Here is a 19,840-nt window from a genome sequence, read left to right as displayed (position 1 = left end):
CAGCTGATTAATCAGAGGTTCAGGCTGTGATTACCAATTTCCATACAAGGGGCTACAGATAAATTCCCCACATGCTCTCACATTCTTTCAGCTTCATGACCAACAGCCTTGACAACTGTAGACAAGACTTCATCTCTTAGCAGTTGCTCTTCTAAACCAGAGTTTTACTTCTTTTTTCTGCATTCCTCCTTTGAGTCATGGTGCAAAAAAATTCAAGCAGTGAGCTAGATTATTTCTGGATTAGAAGTTTCATGGACCTGGTAGGCCATGAAAATACTGCTCCCCTTGGTACTTATTATAACTGTGTTATAGACAAAAGTTTATTTCTGACAGACATTCATACAAAAAGCAGTCTTCTTCAGAAAACTTCCTCTGAAATATCCTGGATAACATTTAGTTTCCCTCGGGCAAGTGTGAGTGGTTAAATATGAAATCTATGAGCATGTACGCATCTCCATGCAAATATCAAGCTACGCTCTATACTAATGTTAACTTGCCTGCATATGTGTTGGCCTTGTTCAATAGATCTGCGCATGCATGCATGTCAGCAAAAGCACGAATTCCCAAGCAGTTGACAGGATGAAGCTGGGATTCCAAAAATTCACAGCAAGTCCTTTTCACATCCTGCAGTTGCAAGAGACCGGCTGCTGGAAGCAGCACCTGTAAGAAGTAATAGGTGGTTAATATCCAGTTCAGTTCTGACCTTACACAAGAGAATTTATCAACAGCAATAAAGAAAACACAAACCAAACTGCTAATAAAAAAATAAAGGAAAACTTCAGAACTACTGGACTGAAGAACTCAAAACCCAGTATTCATCTCACTTTTCTGCAAATGCCATTTAAGATTTAAAGTCACAAGAAACATTTCTACTGCTGAGAAATCATTCCATAGATTATAATTCTAACACATCAAGTCTTCCCAATATTTATTCACAAGTTTCCAACACTCCACAATTGTATCTCATCTCCAGCTCTTCAAACACCAGATACTGCTTTAAATCAGAGAACATGTAAAACTTATTTGCCTGCAAGCTTCCATGGACATTATTTATTTTTTGGAAGAATCAACAATAAGCATATGTACACAACACTTTCCAGTATGGATTCAGTACAGTTTCCAAAGAAGACTGTGACTTGCCTTGAAAGAATAAGAGTTCCAGGAGTTTATAATTCAATACAAATCCATACCATACTGATATAAATGAGATCTGTCTCTCAAATTTCACAAAGAAAGCAAAAAAGAAGGGAAGAATTTCAAAAACAGTTCAGCTAATTAATGTTAGCTTCCATCTTTAGTGGAAAACAAGAAAGAATTTAGCACAAAAGCCTTGAAACTTTTTACTTTACATATGAAGAAAACATACTATAGAGCTGCATCAATAACAAGCAAAATACTGGCTGCAGCACCCCTGTTAAATTTTACTTTTTAGAACAGTTGCTTGGGTAGAATTAAAAAAGTCAGGCGAGAAGACAATAGGAAGAACGGGACAACTGCAAGAGCAGAGTAAAGAGACCTATGTAACTGTTTGTGAAAACTGCTAAATATGCTTAAATCATTGTTCTTGAGAAGAAGTTTTAATCTTCTAGCTGTTTGCAGAACTGAATCAGATATTTGCCCATAATATCTACCTACACCTACCCTACTTAGCTTCTCAGGACCTACTGTTATTGTTTACTTTTTGCTTTGTTCTTTTGAAACTAAAGATTACAACCCAAACAAAAACAAACAAAAAAGGATTTTGTGTAACAGTCTCCTAACCGACGTTTTACATTTTCCATATAGGAAGCCTGTTTGAAAATCATGATTCTGCTCCACAAGATAATCCTCATCTCTGCAGCCAAAACAAAGAAGAGCAAGGTAAATAACAAAAATGAAGGATCACATCTTTTAAAAATAGCATGCTTCAGATATTAACTGTTAATGAAATAAATGAAGGAGACAAACACATATGACTACAGTAAGATACATAAACTACTACCAAGCAAAATAACTTATAGTTAATTTAAGCCTTCAGTACTGCTTGAAAATATTACATAATCCAACAAAATAAATGGAGCTGCGTGTAACAGTTAGGAACAAGTATTGGTTAAAGTCATACAACTCAAAAATAAATTCAGTTAAGCTTAAAGTCTATTAATGACAAAGTTAAAAATGAGGCTACTGGACTATTTTATTAGCATATATATTAATGAAAATGTGAATACAATAACTCTAGTAATAGATACTGCGTTGCTGGAATTACAGTATGATTGGTTACAACAGTGAGTGGATAATTCATTTGATAATGAATTCTAGAATAAATTATGATCATAACATTGCATACCAAAAGTCAGGGCAAAAAATCTAATGCAAGTACTTATTTACATAAGTAAATTTAATTTAATTTAATACTAGACCCAGAGCCCCATCCAACATGGCCTTGAACACCTCCAGGGAAACTGGAGACTCTGGATAACTCCAAGAACCATTTCTGACATAACATAGTTTAGCAGAAAAACATGTAGAATTACCATCAGATCAGTAAAAGAAATAATAAAATGACATTTGAGAATGTTCTGCAGAGAAGAATTTAAGATCTGCATGCACAGACTAAAAAGCTTGCTCTTATCCATAAACAGCAAATAAATGTTACAAGAAGATCTGTCTTAAATATCTGAAATTTAAGTGAATTCTTAAATCATGGTAAACTGGGTTTGTAAAAATAAATATTATAATACATTCTTGTTTTTAAGCAATCACACATTTTAATCTAAATACACAGAGGTGTATTCCACTAAATAAAAAGGAAAAGACAAGCAAAATGCATCAAATTTATCCCACTGAAGGTGTAAGTTGTGCTTTAGTTACTAGGCATCAAGAGCTATGAAAACATCTAGGTATTTCCATTGGCACCTACAGAGCTCAGCCTGAAAGCTACAACTACCCACATTTAAGATAGTTTTATCACAGACAGGTTCATTCTGTTGAAACCAGGAATGAAATGACCTGGGAGGGGAAGAAATCATAACAGCAAACAATGACACTCTTCTTCAACCCTTTAAAAACCTATTAAAATTGCAATTTGGAATAAACTCAACTATTGCTGCCTCTAAAGAGGTAGATTATGCTTCAGATTTATTTCCAAAAATAGCCAGTAGGGGGTACCCCTAACTTTGCTCTAACAGTCAAAAATAGCTTAGTATGCATACTGTTTTGGAGTGAAAGAAATACAAATCATTTACAAATTCAAAGGGAAAAAAAATCCTCATTGTGGTAGCTGTTTTTACAGTGAGAGAAACTGAACAGATTGTTTCAGAAGGCAACTAGGAAATTATGTATTTTCTTCTTTGTGCCAAAGTAATGGTGATGAATTTTGGAATTGCTGCTAGATTTGATAGAGCACGTTATTTAGCCATTACAAGCCTCTAGAGGCTATTTCCTGATTATCTCCTTATTCTCCACCTATAGTTTGGCTATGGGAACAGAAGCCTCACACCTTCCCGACACCAATGAGGCAACAAGGACAGTGACCAAGTACTGTGAGGTCACCCATGCAGTCAGAAGGGATCCATTTACAGCCTTAAACTTTGTTTCCTGTTTTCTCTGGAGTAGATTTGAACCCTTCAGATAACTCAGCTAGATCATCAACCTGCTACTGAGGTGGATGCCCTCTCTTGCAACCCCTACAGACGCAAACCAGAATTATGATACCTGCAGCTTCTCTCCTTCTTTTTCCAGCTCACCATCACACAGCTGGGCATTCTTAGTTCATGTTACCAAAATACACATCTGCTCAGCTCCGAGATGAGGAGCAGCTAGTACAGTCAGGTTCCCATCTAGTTATTTGTGACCTCTAAGTTCACAAGGAACATATTTACAAGTCTCAAAGAGATAGAGGATGGCATGAATGAGTAACCAACAAACTTCTGCACTGGAAGAAGGCTCAGAAGAGATGGGCAAGTGTGATGACCTCATGGAAGAATGCAAGGCACGACCACCCTGTTAATAATAAGTGTTAAGCTAACTGAACCTATCTCAATACCAGCAAGGGTAACCTTTGTTTTAGATAAACAGGTGTATCAGTAGGTCAGCAAGTTGTTTGAACAGGCTTCCCTGTGATAATTAGCAGAGCAGTGCCTTCCCAGCCAGCCAGGGCAGCAGGGCAGTGGAGAAATATATGCAGCTCAGTCCAAAGAAAAAAAAAAAGCCAACAAAAAGGACCTTTGGAGAGAGTTAACAGACTTGAGCTGGCTTTATCTCTCATATTCCTTCCTGGTGACATGGGACATCCATTGTGCTGTGGATGATCACACGGAGACTCAGTGATGGGAATCAAATCTGTACAGTGAATCAAGCGTGCACTGCAATTGCAACATCATGCTTCTGTTGTTATTTCAGTATACTGCTGTCTCTCTTCTAAATCCAAACACAGAACTACGCAGCAGCAAGTATCCTCATATAAATAAATTTGATATTAAATTTTAAATCCTCCTCATATGGACTATCTTAAAGCAACACAGTCAGAGAGTACCGAACTGACAGCATTCTGCAACACTGTGAAGACACAGCAAACAAGGGAGTTCATATCTGAAAAGCTGCTAGATGACCTTCCCGGCATCCCTTCACATTATTTCCACTTCAAAATATTCAGTGCTATATTTCACTCCACACAGCCCCTCACTCCAACCAAGGTCACAAACACAGGTTGGTGCCACAAGCTTTTTGTAACTGCCCTGCTAGTTGACAACAGAAAAAAACTTGTTACTGGAACAAGTCCAGAAAGGGTCATCGAGACAACTGTGGGATGGGAATATATGGTATTACAAGGTGAGGCTCTGAATTTGCTCAGCCACGAGGTGAGGGGGAGAGCTCACTGCTGTCTGCCGCTATCTAATGGGAGGACAGGGTCAGACTGCTCTTGAAGCTGCACAGCAACAGGACAAAAAATAACATGCAAGCGAGAATGGAGGAAAATCTGTCTGGAAAAAAATAATGTTAGGTTTTGTTTGCTGTTTAGACTTCATTTTTTTTAAACCACGAGGGTGGTTGGTTACGTGCTGGAACAAGTCACCCCAGCAAGCAGCATAATCTCCATCCTCAGAGACACTCACAATTCAGTTGACAAATCCTTCTGCAACTTGCTTCAATTGCATCTGCTTATTAAAAAAGTCCAGTGCAAAGTAAAATTTAAATTGATTAAAGTTTTCCGCCTGGGGATTTAAAGCCATTTGATATAGTAATGGAGCTTTGTTTCAACTCATGCTATTATCCCTTGCTGTCATCATCTTCATCTTTGCACTACTAGATTTCCTGACAAGTTTTATCACCTGCAGTATGAAAATGTTTAAGTCAATGTATTTATCACTATTCTTAGTTTTCTTGGAATTTCTTTAAAATGTGATCAATTCTTGCCTAACTTCAGATTGATATACGTAACCAATGACATATTTGTAAGCAAGGAGAGGTTCTGAGAACCTTCTGCAGATTTTGAGAACAAGATCACATAGCACGAACAAAGAATTACTCAGATACAGCTTTATGCATGAATAAGCCAATGAAAATCAATGCAGACTATGCCAAGAGAAATGAATAGTGTGCTGTCTAAAATAGAAAAACGACACTATTTTTAAATCACATGCAAGGGAAAAATGTATCAGTAACATGAGGAAAGTGCCTAGCCTAGTACAGCAGATATGTGAGGAAACTAAACACAGTGTGATATAAAAGCACCTAAGACACTGAGCTACATCTTTGCTCATTGTAGATATTCCAAACTTTCAGTTTTGACATTAAAATTAAATCAATTTCAGAGAACAGCAGCTACGTTAATATAAGAAATTAAAAGAAAAAAAAAAAATCTTGAGGAAATACAATATGTAACCTCTATCTAAATATTTATTTCAAAGTAATCCTTAATTTGCTGTCTATTATATTGCTATGGCACATGGAAGAAAGAAGTGAACAGAGTGGCCTAAGATCATTTGAATACAATGTATTTTTTTAAATACACATCTAAGTGTATCTTTGCTATAAACAAAACTGCTTTGTAACTAAAATTCAGCCTTAATTCTAACAAAATAACTCTGCGTTGCTCTGAAATCATGCTGTTTGAGAGTACACATATTAAACCACTAAAATGGATACAAACATTTTAACACTTACATCTATGGGGGAAAAAAAAATAAAGAATTTTGACAAATTTTGTCACTTTACAAGGCCAAGAAGTGCAAGTTGAACATACTGCTCTAGTGTAAAATACACTCTAATAAGATGCTGTACTGGATTTTACAATGTGCATGAGTTACAACATGATACCACACATCTTATTAAATGTAGCTTTTGGCTGTCTTCAGTCCTTGATTTTATAGGCTATTGCGTGCTGCTATAAAAGCCCAGCAAAATAACAAATACAGGTGTGGATGGCAGTTTTATAGCATCAAATAAATGAATCAAAGTGCTAAAAGAGATGCAGTCCTTTTGCTTTTCATTCCCTTAGCACTACCTACACGTTGGCAGAGCACTTTCAGTTGAGAACAGGCAAACAACCACAATAACATTTTGAATGACTAAGAGATGATCTATAAAAACACTAAGGAGTTCCCAACTAATAAAGTGGTGTCAGAGATTAAGTTATATAAGGTAAAAGTAACTGGTTTACATATTTGCTTTTTACATATTTTTTACATATTTGCTTTTTAACTAGTGTTGCAATCTCTAAGAATTCATGAGAGTTACAATCACATGCAGTTTATTGGAAGGAACTGATCTGCTCAAAAACTGGCTTTAAAAGAGATACCACATTAGATTAGTCTGAATGAAATCATAATTACTAGTTAAAAGATTCCAGGAGAAGGTTCCTGTTTCATTGTTTTCTTGTGCTTTTAGTGTTTGGGTTTTTCGTTTGTTTGTTTTTTGGTTTTTTGTTTTGTTTTGTTTTGTCTTGTTTCTAAGGTAGACAGATGTGGAAGTTTTGGGATGAATTTGAGAGGATGGTTTGCAAAGTGTGGAAATCATTCACAAAGCAGACATAGGAACAGAAGGCTCACTTGAGTCAAATAAAGTACTATAATTAACAGTACCTGTCTGGTCTACAACGGAGAATCGTGCTTCCTTGTTGAACAAGAGGATTTTCATACATCTTCTCTGTCAGAACTGTGCCCTAACCACCATGAAACAGCATAGTTTTGGCTAAAGAAAACCTGATGGTTATTTCTGTTAACAACAATGAGCTTTCATATCTTCAGCTTCTGTTAAAGTTTCTCAAAATAGAACAGCAACATTATTTCACTTGTAGTGAAGCATTCTTGAACCTAAAATATTTTTAGTTAGAATTTTAGATTTTTCTTTCAGTGAGAAAAATACCACACATTTTGATTCAATAGAAATATGATTTAAGTTTGGTCACTGAATTTAAGTATATGCACAGCAAGTAATCTAAAACAGCAGCTCAATAATTCATCATACTGTAATTCAGAGCTTAAAAGATGATACAGATGCATTAAGACAACTACATATTTTCTTAGTGACAGGTAAACTTAACTGAGAATGACTACAGTCAACAAAGCCAGTTGCTGCTGACACTGTCATTCAGGAACTACACAATTTATTCTCTAACTGTGGGAGCTGAAGTCTTAAGCCAGTCAAATAAAACACAAAGATTCCCTGTAGAATGACTTAAAAAGCTGAAAAAAAATAAGTAGGCAAGATAGCATAACTTACTCTGTGTAATGTATGCGGTCTGTGTAGTCATCTTTCTGCAAAGGCTGACCCACAAAGGATCTCTGCATCAGCTGATGCTTTTAGGTAATATGCTTAATCTATAGGATTTAACCATAACATCTCACCTTCAGAATCAGATCCCACTGACAAATACATTGAGCTTGGTTATAAAGATCACTGTAACATTTTTAAAATATTCCCTAATTATAGGCACACATTCATTTTTCATTACAGACTGACTGACTTGTAACAAGGATTTTTCTCCTAATATAACTGAGTATTTGCTGCCAGACTTGAAAGGGAGGAATTGAAACACCATTTCCAAACCATAAAGCCTGTGCTGAAAATAAACAGCAATGTAACAGAGACAGTAGATTATGAGCCTCTGCCATCTCTGTCATCCCATTCTCTGCTTCAGAAGATGTATCTATACCAATTTTTCTATTAATAGAAAACTGGGGAACTAAGAAAAACAGAAATAGCGTGAAGTAGAAATATTTTGTACACATAGTTCTTATCCCCAGAATAAAAACTGAGACAAGATGAACAATTAATGTGCAACAAATGGCTCTTTGGTAAACTCAAAGTATTTGATTACAATGAGCTTTTAGCATAACAGTATGTTATACATGTATATATACATATATATGTGCGTGTGTGTGTGTGTGTGTATGTATATATATAGCCATAATGTTTCTATATTTTATTGAGAAAAATCTTTTACTCATCACTTTACTCATAATAAGCACCTTGAATTTCACAGAGAGGTGAATGGGCACGCATGCTCTCATTTGCATAGAACACTATAAACGGGCAAAATAGTATCTATAATTCAAGTTGGCAAGGGCTATCTTTCAAGTAAAGTATCAGGTAGCTTAATTATCATACATAGGAATAGAAGAATGGGTGCCTATGGCAAAAGTCATAGCTGAGATGAAAGAACTTGACAGAGGAGAATCTAATACAGTCTAGGAACCTGATAATTTCAAAGATCATAGACGCAGAACAGTTGGACAAGCTGAGAAGGCAGCTTACATACAGAAGTTCTTATTCACTAATGTCTAGTAGAAGGGCAAGCACATGCTAGAGAGGCAAAATGAAGGCAGCAAGGTATAAGAAACAGAAAACTTCTGATCTCAGTCCTGACTGCTACAGAGACTTACCTGGTTATTATGTTTCCCATTCCCTCCCTGCCCCTCCTTTTGGGCCACACCAAACTTGCAGCTTGTCATAACTCCTATCACAACAGAATCCCAATCCTATCTGCCCATAAAACAGAGTTAAAAATATTTTCCAGGCTAACCTAAAACTTTACAGTTCTGCAGCTCAACATATGTTCAAAATGGATAAAATCTCTGTCTCAAGAAGAAAAAGCAATGCATCTCTCCCAAGTCAACTGCGTGGAAAAAAAATATATCTATATATATCTATATATATCCATATATATGTTTCCTTTCTGCATGCTCTTCTATTTGCATGTTCTTCCCACCCTACTTTTTAAGACATTTTTAGAATGCTAACATCCTTCTGTTATAGAAGCTGGGCACTTTCAATCTGTTCTGAGACAAACCTTACTTCGTGTCAATACTGAAAATATTGGATGACTCTATATTAGACCAAAACAATAGTCTATTCATCTCAGGCCATCTAGGAACATCCATCAGAAAAAGGTGCATGAGATCCTACAGTCTGCAGTAAAGCAGCCACAAGGAGTATTTCCTTGAAACACAAGGAACTGTTTGTTCTTGAAGCACAAGGATTCATCTCACTTTTTAGAATATTTTAGAACTGGTACTTCTAGTTACAGTCAAACTCAAGAAAAAAGGGTAGCAGTCAATGCTATGCAGTTAAAAAAACAAAAGTACAGGAATATAAAGGACAAGAGTCTGGTGTTTTCTGAGTTTGTAAGAATACAGGAAAAGACTGTGGTGGTGATGACAGCTCATTGCTGGGTCTAGCACACAGGCTTCTGTTAAGATGGAATGGAAGATAAAAGGAACAACGGTAAAATTTTGCCCTTAGAACTACTTTCGTCTACCTCTACTGGAACCAGTCAGGGAATTCACCCGCAGTTTCAGCCATACAGGAAGCAAGTTTAGCAGTCATCTCAAGACAGAATCTTTTAAAGTACTCCTCCCTTCACTGACGTGTGGTTAAACTTGGTACTGATTGGACTGAAGCTTCAGAGCACTGCCAACATTCCCCACTCATTCCTCTTCTCCCTTTCCAAGGGAAAAAAAAAAAAAAAGAGGAAGCCTAGGAGGAAGGAAAGTAAAATAGGCAAACTTAACCCAGAAATGGAGCAGCTATGCACTCATTTAATTCAGGACATAAACCTTAGTGGGTAAGAAGACCTGCTGTAGAACACTGTCCGTTCAATGGTAACCCAAGATCCACAGCTAAGGTACATCTTTCTGAACTATCCAATAGACTAGAGAAGCACACTGCTCACATTCTGCATCCTGAACTATTTCTCACATGCATTTTGCAGCAACAGACTCCATCCATTCACAGTCAAACATTTAGGCATGCACAGGGGTGTTTCTGAGCACTCCTCTCCATATTTCTTAAGGAACTCACAATCCCTCAGCCTAAGCATATAGATTGATCTGAATATAATACGTCCTCCTTATTTCCACAGAAACTCAGCTATAAAACTAAAATAACACTACTTGATGGAACACATTCTCAGCTACAAAACATTATTTTCCACCACCATTAGCTATGCATTTTCACCGTAACAAACAAGAGCCTGCATACTTCTGACATGGTGGGCCAACATAATAAGACGGGAGGCATTATATATGGTATAGTCCTTGTAAATAACTCATTATTTTACCATTAAAGAGGGTAAGTGGAGTATGTAGAACAAATACAGTATTAGAGAAAAAACATCAAGTTGTTCTCTAGTTATCTCAGAGTCAATCTTAAAACAGGCCCAAATTACTCGCCTTTCTTGACTGATAGATTTTCTATGCTTTTAACAGCTTTAAGTCATTCCCAGAATGTGCTCTTCCTGTCATATTTTAGTCTATTCAGCACAGTCTTACAGATGGGAACAATGACTTATATACAGTGACATACACAAGCTACTACATCACTTTATGTACTCCTTTTTTAAAATCACGATTTCACAAAGAGGAAAAGTTTTTCCTAAAGTGACTTCAGTATATTATTATATTCTAGGAAAAGTTGTTAAAGTAGAACACAGCAATACATAGGAGTATTTCAATTTTTTCTTTTTGTGAATATAGATATATAATGCACATATGCATTCTATGTTCCAACGCTTAAACCAGCATGCCATCATGCCAGCCCAACATACTGTTTATCTAGAAAGCAGTGAAATTTCCTATTTTTGTCTGTTCTTGAAAAATGCTTTAACCGGTTTATTATCTACATCTTTTTCTAAATAATAAAAACAAACCTATCCTTCTTTACATTATTACAACCATTTGGTTATAGTGAAAACCAGCGCTGTCCCACACATCATCTTGGTCACCAAACTGGAGAAAAATGGATTTGACAAATGGACCTTCTAGCAGCCTTCCAGGACCTGAAGGAGCCCATAGAAAAACTGAGGAGGGGCATTTTAAGATGGGAAGGTAGTGACAGGATGAAAAGAGATGGTTTTTAACTGGAAAAGGGTTGACTTAGACTAGATATTAGGAAAAAGTTATTTCCCTTGAGGGTGGTGAGACACTGAAACAGGTTACCCAGTGATATTCTAGATACCCCCTCTCCCTGGAAGCATTCAAGGCCAGGCTGGATAGGGCTGTGGGCAACCTGGTCTAGAGGGAGGTGTCCCTGCCTATAGCAGGGTGTTGGAACTAGGTGATCTTAAACAGCCCTTACAACACAAACCATTTGATCATTCTATTTATTCCTATTTCTTCCTGTGCTCCCTAGGGATTTTTGATCTATTTATTGCTCATCACATGAGCAGTTTAAGAGGGACTACAACTAACTTGACTTTCAAAAGCCTTTGATACTGTTATTTCTGGACCACTCAAAGAACTATAGGAGTTTTTAGGAGTGGTGCATGACTCAGAACTGTAATACAGACACAGTTTGAAACTCACTCACATTACCTGACACTAACAGAAAACAAAAACAACCAACACCTTGTTTCTTTAATACTCTGGATCACAAGCAGCATTGTACTTATTTACCAGAATCAGAACTGAAGCTGCAGTATACAGCCAGCTAAGAATATAACACTTCTATACAATCTCGACCACCTCATTTAAAAAAATTCTTCTCCTTACGGGTATGCAAGAATTACTTTTAGGTATGTCTATAAAATCCCTAATACCCTACTGATCTAATGTTTTTATGTATTTGCTCCAATAACTCCTCTTTTAACCTCTCTCTCTGTCCTTGATCTGTAAGAGCATGCACCTTGTAAAGTACTTGAGTATAAATGGGACTTTCTGCCTTAATTAGTTCCTGGCACCTTGCTCACTCATGGCTCTGGCAACCCACACGTTCTCTAAATCACTCATTAAAGAAACAATATGCAGGAAATGAACAGCTGTTATATTTAGAGCTGCAACGCTGAGCGAAAGTGTTTTATTCTTTTTATCATTTAAATTAAACATGCCCATTTAAATCCCACAGTGACTTCCCATACACCTCCTACAGCAATCAGAATCACATGTTTATCAAAAACAGGAGTACAGATTAGTATCTCTTCCATGATATATTCCTGTCTCAACCCCACTTCGATCTCACCCCACCACCTCCTCCACGAGTTTCTGATTCATTCCTTGGATCTTACTTAAAGCTCTCTGGTGAAGTCAAGCTACAAGCCTCGTCATATTCTCTACCCAGAAATTTCCGTTCCAAATAAGTAGAACCAAGTGTTTTGCATCCAGCCCTAAAAACACTTTCTGAAGTAACAAGGAATTTGAGACATGGAGAATCTGTGATGCAGTCTGTAAGAGCTTAGCCTTTCTACAGAAGAAATTCTAGGTTCTCTGCCTCCCCCCTAACAGGGGCAGGCATTTGATAGTCCAAGATTCTTCTGCAACCCTAGAAAATTTTAATTCAAGTCTTGTGTCGTATGATCCAAATTGAAGATTCATCTTCATATCTCATACTGTGTTTCAGTTCTGTTTTTCCCCGACTTATTTATCTTCAGCAGCTACAAACTGTGATAAGACAGCTCAAAATTCAGCTTTCTCTTCACTCTTCCAAGGTTCATGCCCTCCTGTCTACCTGTTTCAGCTGGATAACACCAGTCAAATATGAATCATAGTAGAAGTGTGCCCAGCAGGTTGGGGGAAGTGATTCTGCCCTTCTACTCTGCTGTCATGAGAACCCACCTGCAGTACTGTGCCCAGTTATGGGGCCCTCAACACAAGAGGACTATGGAAGCTGTTGGAGCAGGTCCAGAAGAGGGCTATGAAAATGATCAGAGGGCTGGAGCACCTCCCCTACAAGAACAGGCTGAGAACACTAGGGCTGTTCAGTCTGAAGAAGAAAAGGCTCCAGAGAGAGCTCATAGAGGCTTTCCAGTACCTGGAGGGGGCCTACAGGAAAGCTGGGGATGGACTTTTTAGATGGGCAGGTAGCAACAGGGCAAAGGGAAAATGGCTTTAAACTAGAAGAGGGTAGATTTAAACTAGATATTAGGAAGAAAATAATTACTGTGAGTGTGGAGAGATGCTGGAACAGGTTGCCCAGAGAAGCTGTGGGTGCCCCTTCCTGAAGGCATTCAAGGCCAGGTTGGATGGGGCTGTGAGCACCCTGATGTAGTGGTAGGTGTTCCTCCCTATAGCAGGGGGCTGGAACTACAAGATCTTAAAGGGCTCTTCCAACTCAAACCATTCTATGACTCCATACAGTGTCACACAGACAACACAGAAACAGCAGGAAAGTACCTAGAGTAGAAAAGAATTCAGGAAAGCAAAAACAAGAGTATCTCAGGAAACAACATTTGCCATATTTGCGTAACAATTCCTTTTCCTGGCTTCTTATATTCCTGCTATCATTTATTTCTGTCTTAACCAAAGCTAAAGCTGTCCAGAATGAGCAGTTGCCCAACCACAAATTTTTTTTTGCTCCTTATATCCTGGAATTTCACCCTGTCATTCCCAACTAATGAAACAAATGGAGGAGACAGTAAAATGCATAGATAGATCTGAAAGTAATAACTCTTATTTATTTCCATGGAAATAACAAGAGATACAAGGAGTATAATGCTATTTGATAAGCAAATTCTCAGCTACGAAACGTTATTTTTCATCACAGTTGCTATCATTAGCTGTGTATGTTCACCAGTGATGAACAACAGCCTGCATGCTGCACTCATCAAAATCCGCACCAGCAGAGATGACCCACTGCCATGGTCATCACTGATTAAATACACCGCCCATTGCCTCACTGTGCTCACATCCACTACTTTGTCTCCATCAGTGTTCAGTAAGTGTTGATGAATGTCAGTGGGTGTCACTCCTCCCACATGGAGGAATTCTATTCCACCGTGCTGTTTATGTTTACACGAGCACTGATTGTTTGCACTGATACATGTATCCATGTTAGTATGTGTCGGTGTATGTACCTACTGGAATTACACAATCACACTACTGGCTGGGCCTCAGGGACACGGAGCTGCAGCTGCCTTGAGTTTCAGGATACTGCATTTGCAGGCCCCCAGCACCTTCCTCATGCTAAGTACATAGTGTGTTTCTACTAAGAATACTTACTTCACCAAGTAAGAAAATGAAATGTCTTAGGCATATTTAGTAGCCACATCGGCATGGAATACACATTCAGCCAAACCAAACACTCCAGTTCTGCAGTGTTAAGAAAGAGAATCAGAAAAGAGTGACTACATATAAAACACATCTGTTTGGCATTACACAAAACTAATGAACACTGTGCATGAGAAATAAGACAGTTTCTATTTTGCACATACATAACAGCTAGTGCCATAAAAGATATGCCATGGGGAAAAATACGTACTCAAAAATACACAGTATTCAACACACATTTAAAAACTAATAGAATAAGGCTCCCTAAAAATCTCTTTGCTCAGTATTTTCGTCAGCAAAGACCACAGGCCTTTTATGCAAAGCTTACTCATTCAAAGCACAATTTAATGAAGCTTGTATTAGTAATAAAATACACGTGTAGAAAAATTACCTTTCTCTTTTCCCTTCACTCCTACGTGCACTTTCTTGACATACCATCACGTATAAGCAAATGAGGAATGCATTGTAGGATTTTTTCCACTGGAAAAATTAGATCATTTACTGTTGCCTGACACATCTTACACTGCATACAAATTAAAGTAGTACGCCACTGTCTGTACTCCAGCTAAGGCATACGCTAGTTTCACCCTCACATTATTAAGACCTCAAAACCACTGTCACAGATTAAAAAAGGGGTAGGGGAAGGTCAAAAAAGACAACCCAGATGGTTGCATGAGGCATAGCATATAAAATACATATAACAGCAAAATACCGTTGTACTCTACTGGTACACTTTCAAGACATGACCAAGACATTTAAAGAAACATAAGACTGTTTAGTCCAACATTAAATTAATTCTCATTATAACTTAATATTTCTATTAAAAGGTTTTGTAATGAAACTCACTTGTGCTTGGATTTAAATACCTCTCTGCAGTGTCAGCAATCCTTTAATGCTATCAGAACTTTCCAGAATAAAAGTGAAATTTTGGATTACCATATAGACAGTGGTTTCAACCTTCTTAAGGTTAACTGATTTTATAATTCAGTTTTAATCATGAAACCAGTAATTTAATAAAACATTTTAATATGACAGATTTGGTTTACCATTTCATAAGTTACAAAAATTTCCAAAATTTAGCAGAAATGCCATCGCAGCCATGATAGAGATCAGCAGGAAGACCAAAAGCTTGTTTAATTTTACTGCTCTATAAGATCATCCCATAAAAGAATTTTATCTTCTCCTAAAGCTTTAATTTGTGTTAAGGAAATAAAACCACCTGCCACTGATAGCTTCTGAAACTCAATAGCTTTATTATATAAAAGGTTTTAAAAGAAAAACACTTTAAAGAATTAGTGCAATTGCCTGAAATCTGGGGGAAAAAAATCATTTATGGATACAAAGATTTAGCTCTCCATGACACCAGTGTAAGAAATGAGGAACAGCATAAAAATATGGTTTCTAGATCAAACCATGTCCAGCAAACACCCACTGGTGGAGGCTATGAAACTTGAGGGAGCAGAACATCATGAGAAGCTTTCTGACTTCTCCAGAACTAAACAGAATATCCACCTCTCATACCCAGGTTCAAGAGATAGCATCTCACTATCCTTATAAAGCATTGTGGAGGGGTAGGGTTTCAAAATTTTGCAGAAATTATCATACAAGAGATTGTCAAAGAAATAATAGAGATGTAATATCAATTAAAAAGTAAACACATCATCCCCCCCCCCCCCCATTCCCCCCCTTTATTTCCCCCCCCCCCCCCCCTGTCCAGATATCCTTACTGTTTCTTATTAACATCTAACGTGTCATAAAGTCAAAGAAATCCTGAGTTGGAAGAGACCCATATGGAACACCAAGTCCTACTCCCGGACCTTCAGCTTTCTCTTTCCTTTGTTCCAAAAAGGGTCTACAAAGGGCAAAGCCTGAGAACTTCACGAAAGGAGCAAGCAGAAAAGCTGGGTGAGTCTGCAATCTAGGACATGCCACAGTCTTAAAATGCCTTGGTGCTATTATTACAGAAGAAAAATGTTTTCTCTTGACATTCCTGAATTCAAGTAATTACACAGTGTTAATTACACATTTCTGACAACAGCTTTTCATCTAAAAAAATAATGCAATCGACACTTCTATTTAGTCTGTCAGAGCAGAAACTGCTTCAGCCTGAGGAGATACGACGTACCTGTACCTCATTCCTAAAAGCCAGGTCGTGACAAATTATCTGCTATCTACAGGAATGCAGAGAAGTAATAAAAGAGTGCAGGCATATGGTTTAACACCTAGCCCTTCACATGGCAGCTAAAAAAATTTTAAAAAATCTCATATATTCTTGCTGCAGGAACAGGTATTGCAAGTAGTTGCAGCATGCAGGATGATTATCACATCCGTAACAGGTCCAAACATTGAAACAAGATTCCATTTGTGCCCATTTGAGGCACCACAATGCAGCACAGAGACCATTTCTGTTTGAGTGGTGCTGAGAAGTCACACAGTATGACAGTTTAACATTTCATGTTATTTTGCTCTATATGGAAAGAAAAATCATTTGGAGAAACAGCGTCAATTTGTCAGAAAAATCTGTTCAAAATGTACATTCAATATCAGTTCAGAAAAATAAAACTATATGAACAGCTTGAAAGATAGTTGTACAGTTTTAATGAACATTTGGCCTAACAGTTTGTCTATAAAAATATGGGTTGCACCAGGCTACTTAGCTGAGAGGTACTGGCAAATTAGATTTAACACAAAAAATACAGATTCGCAGATTTCAGCTCAAAAGATGCTGTCAAAATCCTTATTGACTTCACACTGAAGTTAAAGATATTATTATTATTAAAAACAAAAAAAACCTACTGCAAACTATTGACAAGGAAAAGAGTACAATATTGCTCCATCTTTTTTCATTGTTTTGGGCCAGCATAAGAAAAAACTCACAGCAAACACAGTCACCACATAAAACTTTCTTTGGAAGGAAAAGAAGTATAACATACTCAATAGCAATAGCATTTCCTGACCTAAACTGTATCTTCATTTTTCTTGACAACCATGCCAAGTTGAACAAGAAGTCTTAGAAGAAAACCCTCTGGCCGAGAATGAAGATGCTTACATAGCCAGGATTTCCTTTCCCAGCACCTGCAGTTAAACAGTGAGAGTAAAAAGCCATAAGGTTGGCCATGCTCTGCTCTTAACTTGTTCTCAAGCAAGTGGCTGTGTACATCTGGAAAGACTCCGAAATCAAGACAAAAAGGTTTTAAGGAGTCTCTGTCCTGGTGCTGCAGGGACACATAAGGAGAGCTGTATGAAGAACTGTGGGGAAGATCAGCCCTAGCTTAGAAGACATATCTAATAACTCAAATATCACATTCAATTGATAAACATCATAGCAAGGAATTCACTGGTAAGAGCAAGCACAGTCTGAAGTGTAGACTGGCTTGGGTTGGAAGGAACATTAAGGATCATCTAGTTTCAACCTCCCTGCCACAGGGCAGGATAGACAAAGATAAATTGAAAATACTGTCAACAAGCAATTGTGGTCAATAAATGAAGCAAAATGGGGTAAACAAAAAGTCTTTATCATACCAATAACCAGCCTGCAAACTAAGGGATGTCAAATTTTAACCTGCGGTACAGCGGTAACAGTCTTAACAAGTTACGTGGATCTGCTTATAGCCAGGAAAATTGCTATTGCTATCCATATTGTCTCAACACTTGCAATGTCTAGTGTATGGTATCCTATTTGAAAACTATTCGGACATTACATTTTATCTCCAGAGGCACTGCATTTCAACAGAGTGCGTAACAGGGTAGGTACTGGACCTGCGATAATTATCTCTTAGTCTTTGCGTATTGGTTATGACAAATAGGAATGTATTGGCCTAGATTAAGCCTACCTAGCTCTACTTCTTTCCAACACAGTGCTTTTGCTTCATCTGCTTCCCTTGCTCTGATGATCAGAAGCTCCTTGAAGAAGAGGTGGCTAGAGAAACATATCTGCAAATACACTAAGATCAAACTCATTCCCTTCCTGTACATCTCAGGTTCCTGAATCAAGTGTAGCACCTCTTTTCCAGGCATATCTATAATTTGCTCTCTGGTGGAGAAAAGCCCAGATCCTGTGGAAGAACTTTCAGCCTTCCTATGACTCAAAGCAATTATATATATACGATAGATTTAAATTAGAACTTAGCTTATGGTAAGATTCGGTGAAACCTTCACAGCATTCAGTTCAGTTGAACAAATATTCCTTTTATCTCTCCTACCCCCTTACACAGCAGAAGGCACAGTTCCAGAACACAGAATTCACATCTCTGTTCAAGTACTTAAATGAACTCTCTCCTCTTGTGATACCCAATCATGAGTTTGTATAGGACAATCAGTCTTCAGTTCAAAAAAGGAGAAGTCCATCTAAACTGGAAAACGTATGTGTTCATAAAGAAAAACAAATACAACCCTCCGAAGGGTAATGGATAACTTTTCATCCAGTAAGAGAAACAGAGATGCTCTGGAGCATTCAAAGAGTATATTTAATGGCAGGCTTTTCAAATTCTCAAAAAGCAGTCAGTGTTTGGTACTTAAAACAAATTTTATTTTCCAGGAACGTGCAGCATTTGTTTTATGCTCTTCATACATCATACTGCTGCTAAGACACATAAAGACAGGCAGTTTAATCATCAATTTGTATAAACAAAATATACCATTTTGAGGATAAAGCTTGATTTAAGTATCAAAACATTCCCAAAGTATTCTGGCTCCAAGCTCAAATACAAGCAATACAAGTAATTTGATCATTAAGTGCTCACACATATTAATGTGAGTCTTATAGACTGGCTTATACCAAGTTATTTTATATTTTCTTCAAGCTAAAGCAAAAAACAGTTGTTTACTGTTCAACTGATATGCAGTAATTTGTTGAGGAGGCAATCCCATTACAATTAAGCGGCCCAGAGAAGCTGTGGATATGCCATCCCTGTAGGTATTCAAGGCCAGGTTGCATGAGGCCCTGGGCAGCCTAACCCAGTGTCATGCAGCTCGGGTATGGAAACCTACGGGCTTTAACACCCCTTCCAACTCAAGCCATTCTGTGATTCTATGATCCTGAACCACATTCTTAATTAAAATCCAATAAACCATCATACCTGTCCCTTAGTGGAAATGGTATTGAAGGAAGGAATCTGAAACCATCATAAGAAACAGGTATAAGTTAAAACACTATTTTGCTACCAGCTTGGTCGTTCTGGTAATTCACCATTTTCAAAAGGAACTTTCAGCCCTTAAGCAGTGATCATTTCATACATCCAACCCACACAAAACTGTAGGTGATATGTCACAAACAGACACTCTAAATATAACTACTTATTCCATGCTTCTTGATCCTGAGTTTACCGGAATGTTCAGCAGAACGAATAAGAGACATTACATGCTGCACAGAATTTTATTTT

The 19,840-nt window shown here is 37.5% G+C and overlaps 1 protein-coding gene across 6 annotated transcripts in view; it reads right to left on the bottom strand.

Moving 5' to 3' along the window:
• The window catches only part of KLHL2 (kelch like family member 2), a 57,378-nt gene that overhangs the window by 21,004 nt on the left and 16,534 nt on the right, over positions 1–19,840 (bottom strand). For all 6 annotated transcript variants that reach the window (XM_015860881.2, XM_015860880.2, XM_015860882.1 and 3 more), the window contains one exon: positions 498–660. In XM_015860881.2, coding sequence (XP_015716367.1) covers positions 498–660 — 163 coding nt within the window. The remainder of the gene's footprint in view (positions 1–497; positions 661–19,840) is intronic.

The sequence above is a fragment of the Coturnix japonica genome, chromosome 4, assembly GCF_001577835.2.
Source record: "Coturnix japonica isolate 7356 chromosome 4, Coturnix japonica 2.1, whole genome shotgun sequence".
NCBI classification, from domain to species: Eukaryota; Metazoa; Chordata; class Aves; order Galliformes; family Phasianidae; genus Coturnix; species Coturnix japonica.
The sequence above is the reverse complement of the archived record's forward strand: the minus strand, read 5'-3'. Positions and strand labels throughout refer to the sequence as shown.